General features: G+C 35.7%; 1 protein-coding gene across 1 annotated transcript in view; it reads right to left on the bottom strand.

Moving 5' to 3' along the window:
- Nucleotides 1–20374, bottom strand: part of TTN (titin) — a 241668-nt gene extending 221294 nt beyond the window's left edge. Inside the window, 22 exon segments of the mRNA XM_026852428.1 lie at nt 10–254; nt 777–1007; nt 1122–1327; nt 1991–2133; nt 2861–3073; nt 3187–3247; nt 3554–3812; nt 4255–4320; nt 4591–4872; nt 5999–6118; nt 6232–6507; nt 8144–8281; nt 8754–8891; nt 9703–9840; nt 10883–11002; nt 11475–11622; nt 11832–12125; nt 13836–14080; nt 14201–14289; nt 15054–15341; nt 16013–16216; nt 20284–20374. Of these exon segments, the coding sequence (XP_026708229.1) occupies nt 10–254; nt 777–1007; nt 1122–1327; nt 1991–2133; nt 2861–3073; nt 3187–3247; nt 3554–3812; nt 4255–4320; nt 4591–4872; nt 5999–6118; nt 6232–6507; nt 8144–8281; nt 8754–8891; nt 9703–9840; nt 10883–11002; nt 11475–11622; nt 11832–12125; nt 13836–14080; nt 14201–14289; nt 15054–15341; nt 16013–16216; nt 20284–20374 (3995 nt within the window).
- Between the last annotated feature and the right edge of the window lie 206 nt (nt 20375–20580).

Raw genomic sequence — 20580 nt, 5'->3', positions numbered from 1 at the left:
TGTACCTACCTATATCTTCTCATAACTTCTGGTCCTGGCATATAACCTGGAGTTGCTGTGGGTGCAACTGGCTCAACATAGAGTTTTGCTGAGCAAATTGCATTTCCTTTCATATTACTGGCAAAGACAGTATAAATTCCTTCATCTTCAGGTAAAACAACAGGCAAACGCAGACTGGCACTGCCATCTTGCAGAACTTCCATGTGGTAGTGCTCTCCATGCCTTATGCGCTTACCATCTTTGTACCATGCAATCTGCATGGAAAGAAACAGTGGAATACTATGTGAGCTCTCCTAAAGACAAAGATCCAGTAATAACTCACACATACAACATATTCTAACTTCCTATTTTTTCAGCTGATGCATAATCACACCCTATGTATATGTGTTAACACCAACATTTTTACTGGAAATAAGTAAGAACAAAGCAACACATTTTCACAGTAGCCTCAAACATGAGTTTTGGAGCTACAAACAGATATAAAGCCTGGACTTGTTACTGTGTTCTCCATTTTTGTGGACTAACTTATGAGATACTCAGAAGCAAGACCAACTTAAATCTAATGTATCTCTGAACTGTCTAACCAACCTAACGCTATTCTATTAAGTGACAAGGAAAATTCAGCTTGATTTGAAAACAAAAGACTGCATTTCCTTTGAGATTTGTTGTTTTCTATGCAGAATGTAGAACGTCTGACAATGAGATGCTAAGGGATTTTTCAAGTAGAGCACCAGATAGTATTTTAAATAGATTGATGTCACACAGGTCTGGGGTACCTTTGGCAATGGATATCCAGTCGTCTTGCAATGGAAAGTAACTCCTGTCCCTTCAAAGGTTCTGTAATTTTTTAATCTTAAATCGAAACCTGCTTCTATAGCTTCAGATTCAGAAATATCAACCATCATCTCCTCTCCATCTTCTTCAAGAAGTTCATCTAAGGTGGTTTTAATAATTCTGAGTTCAATTTCCTTGATAAGTCTTTCTTCAAAAGAAGAAATATGGAATTCCTATATGGAAAAACAAGATCATTAGTTCTGTGTGTCAGATAGTCACCTCATAAAGAAGTGATTTGTACTGGTAAAATGTAAGAATACAAAATGAGTATGGAGTGGTAGACATACCTCATCTTCTACAAAAGTTCTGACCATCACTGTATCTTTTGCCATTTTCTTCCTAATTAGGGCTTGCTCTTTTTCATACTCTTTTTCAAAGTCACCATATGAAATAGCTGGGGCTACCTCAGCCACTTTTGGTTCCTGTACATATGCAGTCACCTGAGTTTGGTACATCATTTCTTGTTGCGATTTTACGTAGGCATCATAATCAGCTAAGAATTAAAAACATATTAATTTTGATAAGTTTTACTAGATTGAATAGAGAAAACAAGTATAAACTTATTTTACTGGTTTTGGAGATTCAAGCACAGTTTCTGTCTCTTTAGCTAATAAAATACAAACAGTAAAAAATTACAAAGACCGATGCCTTCAGATGAGCTTTATAAACAGGTAAAAGTTTTACTGTGTTATTTAGGTGTTCTAGTTCTCAAACTGGAAACACACATAGAGACTATTTTACAGTTTCTTCAGTGTGGCTCTGTCTCCTTCAAACTTTTATGCATTTTTACAAGGTCAAAAAAAAAAAAAAAAAGAGTTGGCTTCTTTCCCTGTAATAGAACAACCTATTACTCTATTAACCTTAATAACCTCCTTTCCTCACATCACTCTCTGAATGTATTATGTTATGTAGACTGTTATGGACATCAACAGGAGAAAGTTCCTATAGCCACACATCCAAGGAAAGAATTTAAGGCCTTCAAAAACCTGATGTCAAATACTCTGTCTTGCAGATACAGAGCCACCAGATCTCCCTTTATGATTCCTGAACTGACCAAACAAAGCTGCAAAGACTTTGCAGCACAATTTAAAATGTATTTCCCTTTTAAAGTTAATCTTAATAAATATTTTTCTCATTTATTTAATCTACAATGTACCTTCTTCTAGTAAGGAGACCGTTGCAGAAGCTTCTCCATGTTTATTACGAACAACAATAGTATATTCTCCGGCATCGTCGGCAAAAGTCATTGAAATTTCAAGTTTGCATTCCCCGGTTTCTCTTTTGTAACTCACTTTGTATCTACAGAAAACAGAAAAGCACAAGCTCTCTATAATTCTGATGAACAGACTTTTTAGTGAACTTGCCTTCAGTTATAAAATTAATCAAGAATCACTCCTAACTTGTACAAGACAAAAAAAGAGAAACTTCTGCAGGAAATTCTCACTCAGTGAATCTGCAGGACAGTGTAGGAAAAGTAACCATGCTGAAACTAGAGTACAGGTCTATTTTCTTTCTGTTGTCACTAAAATAAATGGGATGCAAACAGCAGCACTGAAATATCAGAGATCTCATTATTAGACGCAGTAAAATGCTATCTGCTGTGTGCACATAGTTTTTCCTAATATGGGTCATTATAGCACAATATATTTCAAGAATGTTACAAATGTGTTATTCCTCTGCTAGAAGGTGTGTTGCTTTCTATATTTGTATAGACAGAATGCAAACACCACATAAACAGAACAAAAATAAACGCAAAACTGATTTGTGTTTAAGGATATGTAGCATTGCTCCTTTTATGGTCTTTTGAATAATATAAGTTTTAAAGTATATTTTAAAACTTAGCAGTCTTCTAAAGCCTCACATTAAGACATGATCCTATGATTTTCCCATTTCAAAAATAAAATTTCATTAAATCAGTGATGTTGTTTGGCTCAGCATCAATAAGGGAATCAAAACTAAGGTACTGTCAATTAAATATTCTTAGAAGTTATGTTTAAATAGTTACTGTGCATTATATTCAAAGTACCTGTAGCCAGTCGTTAGAGGAACTCCACCTTTTTTCCAGTAGACATGTGGCTTTGGGTTGCCCCCTACTTGACATTCAAAAATAATGCTCCCACCTTCAATTAATTTATGTACTATGGGTTTTCTTATGAAGAAAGGAGGTATGGGTTCTCCTGATACTTCCTCTGCTGCAGCAGAGACATCTTCCATTACAATGTCCTTTGTCTCCACATAGCTGAAATAAGATTTCAGTGCAAGTAAGTGAGCTGATGTATGAAGCTCTTATAAACAGAGTCCAGGAAACTAATGACCACAGTAAGAGCAGTCTGTTTAGAAAAGTAACTTTACCGTTTCTCTTCTTTAACAGCCTTCTCAGAAATGGTTTCTCGAGTCTCAATTTCTTCTGAAACTGAAAGGCAAATATGATATAGTGGATTTTAAAATCTTTTAATAGTGCTTAAGCAGCGAGTTTAGTTGACACAAAGAGAGAGAAGGTTAAGTAGTTAGTTCACTCAGAGGGCCCGGTACTTCCACTGAGGAAGCAAGAGTCCATCAGGCCATAAGTGGCCTTTTTCCAGCCCTGTTAACTAACAGCCCTAGAATACAATTCAAGGCATATATTCTACTTGGGAGCTGACAAAATGTCTAAATTACATTACAAGTAATATGTAGTTAACAAAATTTATAATTTTCCTACAATGATAAATACACATACCTTTCACATATAATTGGCAAGATGTGCTGACGCTCCCAGCCTTATTGGTAGCAGTGCAGGTAAATCTTCCACTGTCTTCTGCAAAGGCTTCACGAATCACAAGGCGAGCAAGCCCTGCTTTGAAAGTGATCTGGAAGTCCATTGAGCTCTCAATCTTGTAGTCTTCCCTGTACCATGTCACAGTAGGCTGAGGATGACCAGAGATATGGCACTCCAGAGTGACAGACTCGCCTTCAGTCACAGTCTTATTTTTGAGGCCCTGTATGACAAAAAAATATCACAGTCAGTATATATTTTCACTATTAAACAACTAAAACCCATTTGAATGGAGAATTTAATGTCTACTTCAAAACAGTGTTCTGTTCAGCAGTGTACCCAGGAAAAAAAGATACATTTTCCAAAGGGAAGTATTTGAAACTGTATTTGAGATCCCTGAATGTTACTGTTATTAACAGAAAATGAAAAGGTACATTGATGTTTATGCAGATCATGGTGAGAAATTGTTTCATTGCAGCAAAGGTCAACCTACTATGTGACATAATATTGAAGAATCACCCCGTTACAAACATTGAGGATAGTGTGTATCAGAGATAAACTGTATGTCTGCCAGTCTAATACAGAGAGAGATTACATAAAGCCAAATTTTCATGGTTAGGTAAAAACATAGTGTAACTCTTCTAATCTACATACAAATTACTTACCGAGACTAAGGTGGGTGGAGTAGCAGGGATTTCTGCAGGTACAGGAACTCTGGCAGTTTCTGTCACCTAGGATGTTTAAAGAACAGTAAATAAACACCTAACAAAGCCAAGGACATAAACAGAAGAATTTAGATAAGAAAATAAATTAGGTAAAGAGAGCTCTTTGCTTGTCATAGGTAAATATTAGGTCCTTAGAAGGATTTGTGTAAAACAACAAAGAGATAAAAGTCAGCAGAATGCTGTAAAAGTGGAAAATTACAATGAGAAAACTGAGACTATGCTACATTTTTAAGATGAAAGTCAGTCAAAGTGATGCAAACTTGCTTACTAACATACCTTTGCTTCACCTTCTTTCCTCGACACCAAGTGTTCTTCCCACACTGCTTCACCTTTAATGCTTACACCTGCCTCTTTTCTAGTCTCAACATCATAGCGACTTTTATAGGCTTCAGCAGCCTCCCCAAAAGGAAACTGTGGAGGGGCAGCTGGCTCTGCTTTTATCCTGACTTCGTGTGGCTTTAGCTGAGGTGGTTTCACAGGCTTGGTGATCTTTTGCGCAGCAGTAGTAGCTGATAACTCTTTTTCCAGAGTAGCCATGGCAGATCCAGCTATTGAAACCTAGAGAACAGAAAAAAAAGTTACAGCTTTGTTGTTCTCTTGTTTTCAAATGAAACAGTAAATTTCCTGAGCAATCTTGCATATGCACCAGTTCCTTCCTTAGTTACTTTTTGTTGACATCAAAGAAGATAGATAGATTAGATAGATAGATTAGATAGATAGATAGATAGAAAAATGAATTATAATTTTAGACTGAAGTAGTAGAATTCTAGAGATATAATATCCTTGTATTATTTTTTATGTGTCTAACATTCAAATATTTTGGTTTTTTACTTTAGAATTTGTTCTTTAAATGGTCAAGAAGCTCTTAAGTCCACCAGTGAGAAATGTCCTCTAAATTTATTCACTTGAGGCCTTAGCTTTCCATTTGATCAGACTGATACTGCAATAAACAATACTACTAATTATGTAACTGTCAGTGATTAAAATAATCAAAGAGATTTCAAAATGCTATTGTAGGTGTAATAACTTTGGAAAATATACATAAATCTTTAACGAAAAATATTTTAGGTACTTTTTATAGTGTTTAATTGTGTTTGAGAGGAAAAAAGTGCATTTTTAAAATCCAGGTGAAGAGAGAAAGTATGCTTGAATGAGGAAATTAATTAAATGGTAACTTTCAATATTATATGAAGGAGTCAAACAGAATGGAAATGATAACATTAAAATGGATGATGTCATATTATACAGTCTGGATTTTTCCTCTTTCAAAATCAGCTTAATATGTTGTAATCTGCAAGGAAGAAAGAAGCACTGTTTTCAATTTGTGATGCACATAATAAGATTGTAGAGGGATACTTCTGCTCTTTATAAAATGTAAGTTGCATGAGAAAAGTTTACGATTTCTCTGCATGACATGAAGTATTGAAGCTGCATCCTTAAACAGATTATAAGCTTGTTTAAATAACTAAATTACAAATCACACTTTAGCAGTCCATATATCTGTTTACAACACTGCTTTTTATTATTCAAAGAAGGCAACAAAAACTACTGCAGAGAGTATACAACTCTTCTTCTTGGGAAAGAACCATACTGGAGGAGAGGAAAAATCAACTGGAATGGGTGACCTACCAGGTATTAATAAACAAGAATGCTGGTCATCTTGGCTACAGTTTTCACTACTTACCTCATACGTATGATCTGGTTTAGGAACAGCAATCTTTGAGACTGTGAAGTGAGGACTTGCTGTGCGGGGTCGCGGATGTTCAATGTGAATTGTTTTCTCAGTTTCTGTTGCTCTTTTTATCTATGCAAAGCAATGAAAAAAATTGTCGAGAACGTGATGCCACTCTCCAAACTGGAACAGATTTTACTGGGATGTAGTTTTTGGAAAAGAATGTAATGTAAACCGAGACTAACCTCTGTTGATAACTGAATTTCCTTCTTTTCAGTAGCTGCGATATGTTTCTCAGGAGGAACATAGACTGTTTTAACTTCTTTAGTGACAACATGACGTTCTGCTGGGGCCTCAGCAGCATGGTCTGTAACAGCATGCTCTTTATAGCCATATGCCAAAGTTTTCTGCTTTACATAAGCTTCATCTGCTTGTTCGGGTTCCCAGGGTGATCGAACACGTGCCTGATCAACTGCTGCAACAACTGTAGCTACAGCTTCAGCCCTTTTTCCAGCTTCGGTCTACGGATAACATTGGCAGAATTTATACAAATATTCATCACTATACTAAAGGCTTGCATATATGGAAAATACTTATAAATACAATGTTCAGCAACGTATATTCCTGACAAAGAAAGAGTGCATAGATATGCAAAATTAATAATGTAAACATCAAATGTGTTCACCCATAAATAGGTTTCACAGTAGATTCAAATACAGACTTTTTTTTTTTTTTTTTAGCTCTATCTGTGCATATTCAGAACATAGAGCTATGCTTGCGTGCTTTACATATATCATTATTTGTATGCAAGCCTACTTTCAATACTTCATAGTCACAATTATGGCTACTTGTCTAGGAGGCACATAATTTTAAAGTCAGTATAGTCATCAGCTCCATATAACTGTTGGATGCTACTAAAAATGTAGAGAATGTGTCTATCATCTGATGTGAATGTATTTACTAAGGAATATACCCATAAAAAATTTCAGCTCAGGCATATCTATTAATTTGGTGATAATCTATTTTACAGGATTTTACAAAAGAAAAACTGAGCTTTCTGAGAAATTATAAAGAATGCATTTGTATCAGGACTCTTTTTTGTTTCTAATAACTTATAAATACTGTCAACTTCTATGTTATCAGGATCCAAATTTCTGCCCAATCAGCAAACAGCAGGTAATAGGATGATTACTACTACTAGTGTTTATTATTATTATTGTCATAACTGATCTCAATGTAGCAACAGATCATATGAAATGTATGACTTGTAGATGGGAAAAAAACTAACAGATAATTTCATGCTGATTTTAAAATCATTATCACCTTAAACTAAAAAAGCTTAAGCAAGGCAAAAATGTGATTGTTTACAGATATTTAGGTAATAGAGACCTCTTATTCAGTATCACTGCAGATCTCACAATTATTGTTTATACCAACTTGAATTTGACCCTAATTTACATTATCTAAAAAGTAGCTCTTAGCAGTCTGACTCCCCTGAGTGAATATTATATGCTATGCTCTTTTATTATATTTTATAAAAGTATTTTAAGAATGTACAATACTATTTCTAACAAAGTAGATACATAGACTTTAAATAAAAGCTGTTGGCAACTATGTTATTCTTACACATATGACAGCTCCTGGCTGTCTTATAATAGAAAAGCTTTTCTGCTGCGAGAGTCCTACTGGAACAAAACTGTGTCAACAAGCATCTGATTGTCAGAAGTAATAAACTGGACACACTTGAATGGATGTTAAAGTTTGCATTGTAGAAAGAACAATACAATTAAATCTTAATAGAGAGAGGTTGCTTCATCTGACAACCATAAGATTGCAAGGAACCCTCTTGTAGAAAAAGATAGCAGCATCAGAAATTTGAACATTATTTGAAAGTCATTGGTAGGGAGTAGGCTTTCACAGAGAAATCTGACTGTAGTCATTAAAGAGGCATTTCCTAACAGAGTGAGGCATAAACCTCTTTATCACTAGAAAGAATCACACTGACTCTGTTACTTGACAATCATCCCACTTGATGGGTATATTATCATGAATTAATTTGAGGGCATTCTATTGTACCCAAGTAAGTCTTAAAAGGTGAGGTCTGCAGATAAAACAAATTGTAACAGTGCATTTCACACCTGCAACAGCTATATTCACCTGATCATAAGTTAGATGGATTTGTTCTTGCTTGGCTGTAATTTCTTCTCTAGTTCTGGACACTGTGATTGGTGCTTTGGTTTTATCAGTAGCAATTATTTTCGGAACTACAGTAGTTTTCTTAGCTTCCTTTTTAATCTAATTATTATAGCAGAAATAAAAGTTTCAGTTACATATGATCTGGAAAGATGTTTGAACAATGGGAAGGCATTTGGGAATGGGAACAGGGAAGGACAATTAAGAGGTTAGATCCTTGTGCACTGCACGCAGCTTTGTATTATATGTACACTGATAAGTATTGTTACATCCTGACACCTATTTAAATAAAACTAATGATTTAAAAAAAAAAAAAAGTTAAAATGCATTTCAAGTCCATTCCAAAGGTCAGTCAGAAGAGAACTGGGGTCATCCTATTAATTAAAGCAGTTAGGACAGAAAGGTAGAGGTGGAATAATATAGTCTAATTAGCAGTACTTCTAAAAGTTTGTAAGTGGAATAAATCAGATAAAATGAGCTGGAAATGTATGGTTAGTATTTTTTTGAGGGACACATAAGGTTTATAAAGAAGAAAGGATAGGAAAACAAATATGTTTTTAATAGTTCTATTCACCTTTTCATGGGTTATGCTCACTTGTTCTTGTTTGGTAGCAATTCCTTCTTTACTTTTCGATATTATGACCGGTGCTTTAGGTTTATCAGCGGTAATTACTACCTTAGGTACAGAAGGTTTGATATCTTCCTTTCTTATCTAGTTTTTATGGTAAAGAAAAATAATAGTAATTAATTATGCCTGTTGCCAAAATTATACATCTTTTTGGGAAACTGGGATAAGGTTTCAGAATGTGTATCAGTAAGAGAAAAACATCACCTGAGAAATGGAATAATTCCTTTGCACAGAACAAGTTATAGACTAGCTGAATGATGTGTATTCAAAGTCATTAAGATATCACATTAATCTGTGTGTGAAATAGAGAAGAATCTACTTCCTAGTTAATTGTGATATATCATTGTTATGTTTTGTAGAAAACATTTGCATAAAAATAAGTATTACTGACTTAATATTTATTCTCATGGGTAGATGGAACTACTTCATCAGTTACTCCATCAAACAATCGTTCCACAATATGGCCTAGTAGATACATTCAGTCCTCATACAAATATGAACTTCACTAAAGGAAACTCCATAGGTACATATCATACCGTGAGAAGTAACCTTTATAATTTATCTTCAGAAATCTAACTTCAGACAAAAAGCAAAGGTCATTAAGCATCAGATGAAATTCTGAGCACCCTGGCAATAAAAGCCATAATGCTCAAAGGTTCTGTAGGAAGGGCAGCTGCACTATTCCTCTGTAGACAGAGCTGCCATAAAAGTCAGTAGAACTGGACCTGTAATACTGGGCCTACATCTGGAATAATTTGTTTCATAAAGTTTTCAGTTAGTAATCGTCTCTTCATGAAAAAGCAGAGCAAAGGTTTTTAGCACATTCAGTGAAAAATGAGGTTTTATGAACTTAGTAGAGTGTAACAATGATTTAAACATCTGTAACATTTTTTACCTTTTCATGAGCAATGTGCACTTGCTCATGTCTGGTAGATACTTCTTCTCTAGCTCTTGATATTCTTTCTTGTTCTTTGGCTTTGTCTGTGGCAATTATTGCTGTTGGTAGTGGAGTTTTCTCTGGTTCTTTTTGTATCTGAATGTTTACAAATAAAGAAGTTTAAATTATATATTCTTTAAAATTCTAAGGTCTGTGATTTTCGATACATTTGGAAAAGAAGATACAAATGAAAGGGAGGAAAAATGACAAACTCTGGATTTCAAAATCATCTAGTCTGGAAACAACAGTTACAACATAAACAGACTTTTTATAAAACATATATACATTTAGCATAAGAATAATAAAACATACCACAAATGCTTGCTTTGCTACTGAAAGCAGTAATAAAAATATTGGATCAGAGAAAAACTGTCCTGCATCATAATCAGTTTGAGAAAGTGTAGGATGTTAAAAACAACTTTTGCACACCTCTCACTTTGCCAAGAAGTTCATGATGTAATTTGCACATAAACATGTAAGGTTTTGCTCAGGTGGATTTCTGTTTCTTCGTACTTTAAAGGTAAGTTACACTTTCTTCCTCACGTATTTCAAACACAATGCAAATGTAACTATTTTTCTAGAGCAAGAACACTTTCTCTATAAAAGCTGGTCTTCCATTAAATTACATTCGCCTGATAAAACACATGCTAACATAATCTGAAATCAAATCAGTATTTTCAAAATTTATTTCAATGCAGAATGAGTTTTTCTGACCCATTGTGCTGCCAACAAAGCAAGCAGGCTACAAATGGCAAGCTTAGAAAGAAAACCAGGAAAAAAATATGGAAAATTTAAGAGGTATTTCCTACTTGTCAGATCTGTAAATGATTGAGAATACTATCTAGTAAATCACTATACAATATATAAAAAAATAGATTTTTTTTCTAAGTTATTATTTTGCAAGTTTATCTATCACATTCTTAGGTATTAATAATGGAATTGAAATAAAAAAAAAATACAGTCATCATCAAGGAGAGACAGAATGATAGCAGTGTAAACTAAAACTAATGTATATAAAAGGAGAAAATAATATTTCAGTATGCCACTTGTCTTGTTCATAGGCTTGTCTTTTTTTTGATGGGATATTAGATTTTGAACAAGGTAGAGTATGATGATCATTGGTAACATCTGTATTCACCTTTTCATGAGAGATGTGCCTTTGTTCTTGTGAAGTAACAATTCCTTCTCTAGTTCTTGATATTACTGTTTGTTTTGTAGCTTTATCACTGGTAACTACTACCGTTGCCTCCTTTCTCATCTGATTTTTAAGCAACAAACAAACAAAAAAAGGCTTAAAATTCATTTTAACAAATTTGTCATCAAAAGAAGAGAAGAAAAAATAAGAGAGGTATGGTAGTGAAGGAAAAATAGTAAGAGAGAATTATTTTATTCCTAGTGGGGAAATTATAAATAGGGTATTAGAGGAGAAACTTCATCAGTGTAAGAATAATGTTAGAGAATAAATGATAAGGGAGAATACAGGATCACTTTCATAGAAGGCATTCTTAAACTTAAAAGCAGTTTAAGAATAATTAGTTCAATCCTGCTATGATGGAAAGCAAGGGACTAAGTGATCCATGAGCATTCCTTTACAGTCCAGATGCTCGATATGAGTATGCATGCTTTTGCAGTGCACTGGGTAATATCTTGTTAATTCCTCACGGTGAATCATGCCTTATTTGCATGTTGGATAAAGGGGAAATCATAGAGTGTCTGTGCTCTATTTCTACCTGCTCCCGAACAGGTTGAACGTGGACTGCAGTCATTGCTGTCCTTTTAGAAGTTTGCTCTACAACACCTGGAGGTGGTTCTCTCACCATGGCTTGATCCACAGCAGCAACAACCGTAGCAACAGCTGCTGTTTTTTCACTGTCCTTTCTCACCTATATTAGTCACATCAAAAGACATTTTTTCACGTTTTGCATACATTCAGAAGCACAAAACAAGTTACAGAATGTTGCAAAAAAGCATTTAAATATTTGCAACAGAACTCACTCAACAGCAGATACACACACGTTTTTACACACAGCCTCTTGGACTCCATTTAGCACATAGAGCAAAACCAATGCTCTTTCCAAAAAATAGACTTTACCTCTCTAGCACCAGCTGCCACCTCACCAGCAGTAGCACCGCTAACGGTAACTTGTTCTTGGACCCCATATCTCCCCTCCCATCTTTCTTCAGTTCTTATTTGGGTAGCACTTGTAGATACTCTTGTTTCCTTCATCTGAGCTTCTGTGGTTGCAGTATAACCTTCCTGCTTCCAAGGAGGAAGGACTTCGGCCCCACCTGTTGTCACTACATGTGTTTTACGGATTGGGGATGGAGATTTCACTGGTCTAATAGGTGAGGTGGAGATTCTTCCAGCAGGAGAAACTGATCTAATGGAGAAATAAGGTATTAACAAAATCAATGTAGTGTCATACAAGGAAAACTAAACAAACAACTTCAGCCTGAACTTGAATTCATTCCCCATTTAGGGCATTCTTCAGTACTTTGTAGTTTAATTTCTAAAAGTTTTTGAGGTGTTCTACTTGTAAATTACACTTATCTGTTTTCAACATTATGTCTAATGTGTCTTTTTGTCATACTCATAACTGTAACACGTTTTTGGAGTAGCTTAGTTAGCTTTCCAAACAGAAATCAGGGCAAATGTCAAAGGGCATTTTTACTGAAGCACATATATTTAAAATGTAAAAATACATTATTAATTTCCATTTACTCTATCTTAATTCTCCTAATGGGAATAATATAAAAGTCTTACAGGCTGTGGGTAGTACATACTATAGTTGTGGTCTGGTCTCGTAGAGAGACAAAATGATTAGTGTAACTGCTCTTTGTAAAAATATCTTGTGGCAGCCACCTCGCAATAACTGTATCTACTCCTGCACCACATCGCATTTCCACAAGTCATCCATACACGCGCTCAGATTAGGGCCTGTATTTTTTCCCATACTTACATTTACAAATCTCAGACAAAATAATTGATAGTCACTTGGAAAGTGCTAGTTTCTAAATTCTGATATTCCAAAAATTCCATTCTAATCCTAGCACATAGTTTTAAAGCATTTTTCAAAATGCTTTAACAGGCTTTCTAACTTGGATTTTCTTTGAGAGGAATTTTTTTATGCTGTACTTCCCAGGTAACATTAACAAATTGCAGCAGTAGGGGGCAGCAGCATCATATTAATTTTTAGATTTATTTTCTAATGTACTGTATTTCTAAAAGGGGGTTGAGTAGCAGGGGAGTACAAACTTCTAGTTCCATATACACTCTAGATGGCACTATTGAATTATTCTTTTATCTATGCAGTTAGGTATTGCTAGTTACTACCAATCCATTTCTTCCTCTCCTTGCAAGTTACTCTCAATCAGACAAAATTCAACAGCCTACTTAGCTCTGGCAATTTAAACGGGCCTCTTCGGAGCACTCAGCTTGGAGCCATTCCTTCCATGATGATGGTTCTTCAGGATGCTGAAACTGCAGGACTTCCAAATCAATCTTCTCTTTACCAGCCTCTCAGCACAGACCTCCTGGGATCTCCCAGACCACCAGCCCTGCTCCTCAAATTCCTCACTTCCCCTCTAAAGTCATTTTATGCAGCGGAGCTAAACTTCATTTTTCCATAACCACATTTACCTTGCCTACCTTCAAAACATTATTTCTGCAGTCATTACCAGCACACACATAGAACATGTGTTCACATTTTTTCACATATCCTTCCATTCTGTTTGCCACTCATCACAGTGTTATTGCTCTTTTCTCTGTTCATCTAAAATAGTCAAGGGCTCTATTGTTTTCTTCTTTTTCATCATGAATGTGGACCTTTGAGTGCTACTTCATTTGTATGTAGAGCAATCAAGTGGGGTTTATTCACTAAAGGATTTTCTTCCATATGAGAGAGAAAATTTACATAAGAGACGCAGTTCTATTGCAGTGGCAAATACAGCACATCATACCTCACCATCAGATTAAACTCAGTATCAAGTCAGTGCATTCTTACATTTTATACTATGCTCTCATTCTATAGCATTGCTGCTATATGTGAAAGTGATTCAAAAAGCAATCCTATTTGAAAGAATAAGTTTACCTTACTGGTGAGGGTGTTGGTGCTCTGACATGTCTTACAGGTGATGGTGATTGTCTAACAGGTGATGGTGATTGCTGTCGTGCCATTTGTGCTTTTGCAGCAATTATTGGTGGGGTTGGTGATTTTGACGTAGGTCTAGGAGGCATTCGTGGAGGTGCTTTGTGTGGGAGCTGTTGGGCTGTCACACCTTCTATGACCATTTCAACACTTGTAAGTGATCTGGCATCAAAGTGGGCTTCAGTCTTCTACAATGAAATTAAGAAAACAAGTCAGAGAAACTGTTCAAGTAATCATTCACATTTTAGCCTTATCTGTTTAGTTTTGGAAAAAAAAGAAACAAAACAAAAACAAAAACAAACCCTAACCTTTTCAATTCTGGCTTGTCTTGTTTGTGAAATCTGAGCAGTCGAAACAATTGTCTTTGTCTTTTTAGCAGGAACGGCTTCTTCCTCACCTTTTGGAAGAGAAAACACGGTCAGGAGAATTGCATATGGCAACAAACAATAAGCTGTTGCAGAAATAAATGAATGGTCAATTCCAATTATATACAAAAGTATATAAAAAACAGAGACAGAATTAAGCAATCATCTGTTTTTCCTGCAATATCTACAAGCAAATAACTGTGAAGATAGTTGAAATAATATTTCTGAATAACTATGTCATTAGGAAAAAAAACCAAACACAACAAACAAACCAAAACAAAACACATTTATTCTAGATTCTTCAGAATCAGTCCTGGATCTCAAATGACTTCCCAGTCTGGAAGCCTGACAGGTGAAATTCAAGACAAGCTGCTCTGCGTAGGATGATTCACTGCTACAATTGTCTAAGAACTGTTTTAATCCTTACCAGGCTCATTTACAAGACCATGTAGAGTTATGCAGTCTAATACATCTATTCTATCAAAGCCAGCTTACAAATATAACTTTGAGAAATCTACAGAATGTAATGAAAACTGACAGTATCCCACACTTTTTTCTGTCTATTGTATCCTCAGTTTAAAGACCCATTCTGGATAAAAGGTCCTTTTAAATTATCAGACAAAAATCTTTCACAAATTACACCAAAGTCACTGCTTTTTCACAGCAAGTTAGTAACTCCTGAGACAGAAGTTATAAATGAACTTATTGATATCACTTTGATTAAGTGGTGCATATTGTGCCATTACAACAATAAATGCTCTCTTATGTACATGGCTTGCAACTTCAAGTCCGTTACCTTGAATTAGCAATTCAGCTGTTGAAGTAGCACGTCCCACGTTATTTGTGGCATTTACTGAATAGGTACCGGAGTCTTCGGGATATGCTTCTGCAATTATTAAGCTGTAAAGGTCTCCTTCTTGTAAAATTTGAAAATCGGGGGAGCTTTGGATTTCTACTCCATCCCGATAGAACTTCACCACAGGTGTAGGGATTCCAGTCACTCTCACGTCAAGTCGAACTTGACTTCCCTGCCTTGCAGTCATGCTCTGTAGTCGTTGTGCGAAGTTTGGTGGTGCGGTTCCAGCTGTAGTTTTATTGAAGAAACAAATAGAAAGTAACATCTGTTAAAAGGAACTGTAAGGGCTAGAAGTCTATTTCTCCTTCACATGCTACTGACAGATGATACTACCGTCTCAAACATTCAAAACATTGAGTTGATTTTCCAAAATGCAAACACCCTGAATTTTTTTTTCATGTGTTTAAAATTTCTGGTATTTCTGATTATGTCCACAGTTGCAAATGTTTTAGAATTAGAGATACCTTGATTATAACCATAGGTAGCAACCGCAGCCTCTTGAGTATGGACCTTTATGTGAGTTATTCTGTTAAAATCCATTTATATCATTAAATATTAAGAGCTCCATCCTGCAGAACTTTTTCCTTTCTTCTATGTGCAGTTTGAATGTAGCCAGTAAGACAGGGCATATGAGCAGAAGAATGCAGGGCTAAATCAGGAGTTTATAATTGCGATTAAGAGTTTATAAAATCAAGATTAAACTGTATACAGTTAAGGTATAAAGGACGTTGTTAGAAATTACTGGTGAGAATATATGCTGAATTCTACACTGCTTTAGGAAAAGGAATTTGGTTTGCTATTTCTTTGCTGATCATGTGCTTCAAATCCAAATGTTTTTCACTATCTGTGACACTTTCTCACGGAGCAGAAAGAGGCACTTTTCTTTAGATGCTTGATACCTGTGACAAGTAGCTCAGCAGTACTAGTTGCTTGTCCAGATCCATTGGTGGCTTGTACGGTGTATCTTCCACTGTTTGCTTCTGTCACGGTGGGGATCACCAGTTTAGCGCGGCCATCACTAAACGAGATCTGCACACCGGGCAGAGTTGCAGCAGAAAGAACCTGGCCATCCCGATACCAGCTCACCTCAGGAACTGGGAAACCTAAAGAAAAAGAAAAACAAAAGGAGATTAAAATGCTATGATATGCCAGATATTCAAACTTACCATAATAGTCACTCACGTATACAACAGATATAGCGGAGTGTAATGGCATAGGCATAGATCTGTTTATCTGTCTAGTGATACACTGGTAAAGGAACTTCTTTTTAGAAAGGTCTTTAAAATACACAGAGCAACAGGACAACTGCACAGGCTACTGTATTTAGGAAATCACTTTCATAATGAGTGGACTGTAGCATTTGGCAATGCTTTTGAGGAATAGAAGTTCATCAAAATTATGAATTCATTTCACATGAGGTATTTATTTGATAGTATCGAGGTGGTATTGCTTACGGCTAACAAAATTATCCTGTCCAATAGTTTGGAGACAAAATAAAAATCAGAACTTTCAACCCAGTTAAGTAGTTGTCCTCACACTAACTGATTTTAGAAAATGAACTGACAGAAAATTGAGTATTGCAGACATTAATATCAAGTGCTATTAATGTGTTTGGGTTTTGCTTCTTTTTTTCTGGAGTGAATTCTGTTTGATGGAAAACAGTCAGTTGGAATCAGCTGATCTTTTGTTGTTCAAATATATTATTCTTTTTTTTGTCAGGGTCATGAGCAAGACTTCTGATCAGAAGAGTTTCACTTATATCTACAGCTGGTTTTTTGGCTTTAAATGATGATTTTAGATTCCTAATAGAAATTTTCTCCCTAGAGTTCTACTCAGCCAACTTTACTGAGCAACTGAAATCCATTTGATTAACAGGTAAAAATTTTATATGAGCCACAAAAGGAGAACTAATTTAAGGAGACAGTTACAGCTCAAAGTCTTTTCTGTAGTTCTAGAACATCATTTCCACAAAATTTAAATCCCTGCAAATTTACTTCATGTACTTTTCCACTCAAGTCAAATCATCAACTGCACTGCACAGGGGCTCAGGAATGAGATCTGAAGCTGTGCTTACTACAGCTGCTCTAATTTTTCCTGTGCCACTCCCTGTGGTTTGGAAAACCCCAGGACCACAGAATTCTACTTCCTTTTCAAAGTATCCATATAAACTAACTTAATTATTTGGGGGGTTATTGTGCCAGGAATATGACTGTGTGAGACTAAAATGAAAGAGAAGCTGAGCTATGTAGACTGAAGCTTTTACTGAGTGTCTGCAGTCACAGCAGACTTGGTTAGTGAAGTTTTAAATTTTATTCATACTTGAAAAACTGATTTTTAGATATATGTAAAATAAAACACAACACACACACACACACAGAGAATGTGGCCAGTTTTAGAGAGGATTAGAAATCAAAAGGGTAGAAGTACATTTAAGCATTGTTAATTTCACAGATGGAAGTTTTCAAACAGCCCCAGTGGGGCTGGTATAATTCAGTTTTGTACTACTGATACAACTTGGGCCATAGAGTATCCAGCAGATCCCACTGATTTCATCTAGAGCTATGTGTCTTCAACATTTCTGTAAATGAGTTTCAACATGGTTTAAGCTAGGCAACCAAAAATCATGCTGTCAATAGTAAATTTCTTGAAACATTGTCAAAATGTTTTATTTTCTTGGTGCAGCAGGAGTTTGTGTGGCAGGTTGAACAAGGCCTACATTTTTAAAAATGGAGACTATTTTGATGTCTCAAACTGGTCTGTTCAAGGGATGAAAAGTTAGAAGTAATTTTGAATGTTAAATTCATGTTAAAAGAAACTCAGCTTCACAAATATACTATCACTCTGCTAGTCCCATGCCACAGGGCTAGGAACTAAAAGGGAAGATCTACCTCAGATTACAGATATTGTTGGGAGTAGGGACTTACTTTTATATGTGCCAAATTACTATGATTTGAATACTAATTATTAGGGCATTCTTTTTAATTTTAAAACTCTCCTTGAGGTTTTTTTGAGCTTTATTGCCAAAAAGAAGAAAATTAACCTGAAGTGCCTCAATTTCACTGCTTAAGTAGTTGAATTAGATAAGATTGTTTTGACAATGACATGAGAGGAACTGACAACCTGTGTTGGCAGCAATCTATGTTCTACTTTCAACAATTATGCAAAACATAAATGCTGTCTTGCATTGAGTAATACTTGAAAATATCAGCCCAAAGAAAGTTTAGCAGAGTACAGGTTAGTTCTTTATAAACAAATTCAATATTTGATCAGTACTGTGGAGACATGAGGATGGGCACAGTTCTAATGCCAACAGTACTGCAGACTTTCTTGACAATGATGTGCCCTCAGTCACTACTCACCCTGTAGGGCTGCCCCTGTGATGATGTCCTAGCTGTTCTGGCATTTACTGCTTTTAATCACTAGGTTTGTGTGTTCTGCACTTTCTAAGTGCAGGGAGAAGTATTGGGTATTTTTGTCTGATACTAAACCTTTGTTATGTGGCACTTAATTCACAGTCTGATACAACAGTACAATTCATTTGTTCTACAAACTGAAAAAATTGCATCGCAGGTGGTTGCTAAGCTCTTCTCAGTACTATTAGATTAACTGGGCTCTTCATGTTTGAATTGTAGCTCTGTACTAATACTTGACTTGTATATAAAAGGACAGTATTATCAGAGATAGAAAGAAAGCTGAATTTCAGTAATTCATGACAGATAGGAAGGGCAGACAATGTAGCAGAATAAAGCTTGTGGTCCATTGTTTGTGCAATTTGTTCAAGAAACAAAACTTTCATATTATTTATGCACTAGAAAAAGTAAATGCCAAGCCACTGATCTTGGTGGATGCTTTTGGGGCAGAAAGCTATTCCAGAATCTCACTGTGTGAATAAAAGGTCGCAGAAGATTTCTTCACATGATACTTGGGACTAAAATACATATATGCTATATTCTATTAGAAAAACTGCTGTATCTCCTCTTAGTAAGAAACCAAGCTCCCCTCCCATGTACTTCATAATATCACACAAATGAAAATTGCCAAAATCACACATTGAGCCATAATATTAGCATCTTAACTTGTTCTGATTATATATTTATGTATTTGTAATAAGTATTTAGCCATCAGTGGAAAGGCATGAAAAAATACCATGTGTGAGCCAGCATTATCCAAAGGGACAAAGGGATGAACCACAGTGGACCATAGATGTCAGTTGGACAGATCATGTGTTTGCACCTGTCACAGAGTATCTGGGTAGTGTTTTACGGTATGTGGATCATCACATTGCAAATGCCTGTAAGACAATATAATTCAACCAGCAGGAACACATGTCACTTTTCCTTAGTCACTGCCGAGGTCAGAGGCACTCTTAGAACAGGGCGTTGGTTATCTGCTAAAGTTATCTTGGGGGGTTGCATGGGGTTTTGCACAAGATAGGGTGTTTTAATAGTGTGTTGACTGGCAAAATTAAGTATCTTTTAAAATTATGTGGCATCTATAAATTGCATCAACAAGTTAAATAATATTAATCCACCCTTGCACTACCATCATGATCACCATACACATCAGCTATTTAGCAGACTAGGGTTTTCTACCCTCTTCAGTGGCCACATGGACCGAGATTTTGTGCTTTTACCCCTCCTGCCAGAACTCTGGACTTAAGTAAACTCAAGTGCACAGAACATAGAAATACAGTTTAGCCAGATTAACACTTAGCATGAGGTCAATGAAAAACTAGCATATGCCTTGCCTTTTGCACCCTGAATCCTCATTTTGTCTGATCATCATCCAAACAAGATTACTCTCTCTGCACCCATATGAAGATCCCTTATTAGCACAGTATATAGATTTTATGTATATACTTTTAATGCTATTTCCCCCCAGTTTTGATGATTCTAACATATATGAGAATTAGACAACAGTTTCATTGGCAGGAAGATTGACTATTGCCTGCCAAGCACTGTAACTTTATATAGTATGTTTGTGGGTATCTGACAGCACCTCACAGTGCTGATCAGTACCATCTGACATTGATATATATTCACATTTCAGCACTGATCTTTACCCATGATCAGATTATGTTTTATGAAAAGTGTTATTGTTTGTCTTAGCATAAATGTTACCAAAAATAATAAAAAATAACCAATCTTGCAAGAACGAATCAAAAGCTTACCACTAATATGAGCCTCAAAGGTTGCGGCACTACCCTCCAGTGCCACAACACTTTGTAATGGCTGTGTAAATGTTGGTGCTTTTGTCGTCATCTTTACAGGCACTCTGAAAGCAACAAAAACATAATTAAAGATGAAATTTTTCTTATACACACATCATTCTTGCTATTTTCATAACAATTTACTCTTCTTGGTTTTAAATCACATTGACCTGGTGAAATGTGAAGACTATAGGTTTAGAGAAAATTGTATAGCAAATTAATCTTAGAGCACTCTTGGCTGAACTGAATGTGAAACTG

This window comes from Athene cunicularia (assembly GCF_003259725.1).
Source record: "Athene cunicularia isolate RWA chromosome 7 unlocalized genomic scaffold, athCun1 chr7_part1, whole genome shotgun sequence".
Lineage (NCBI taxonomy): Eukaryota > Metazoa > Chordata > Aves > Strigiformes > Strigidae > Athene > Athene cunicularia.
The sequence above is the reverse complement of the archived record's forward strand: the minus strand, read 5'-3'. Positions and strand labels throughout refer to the sequence as shown.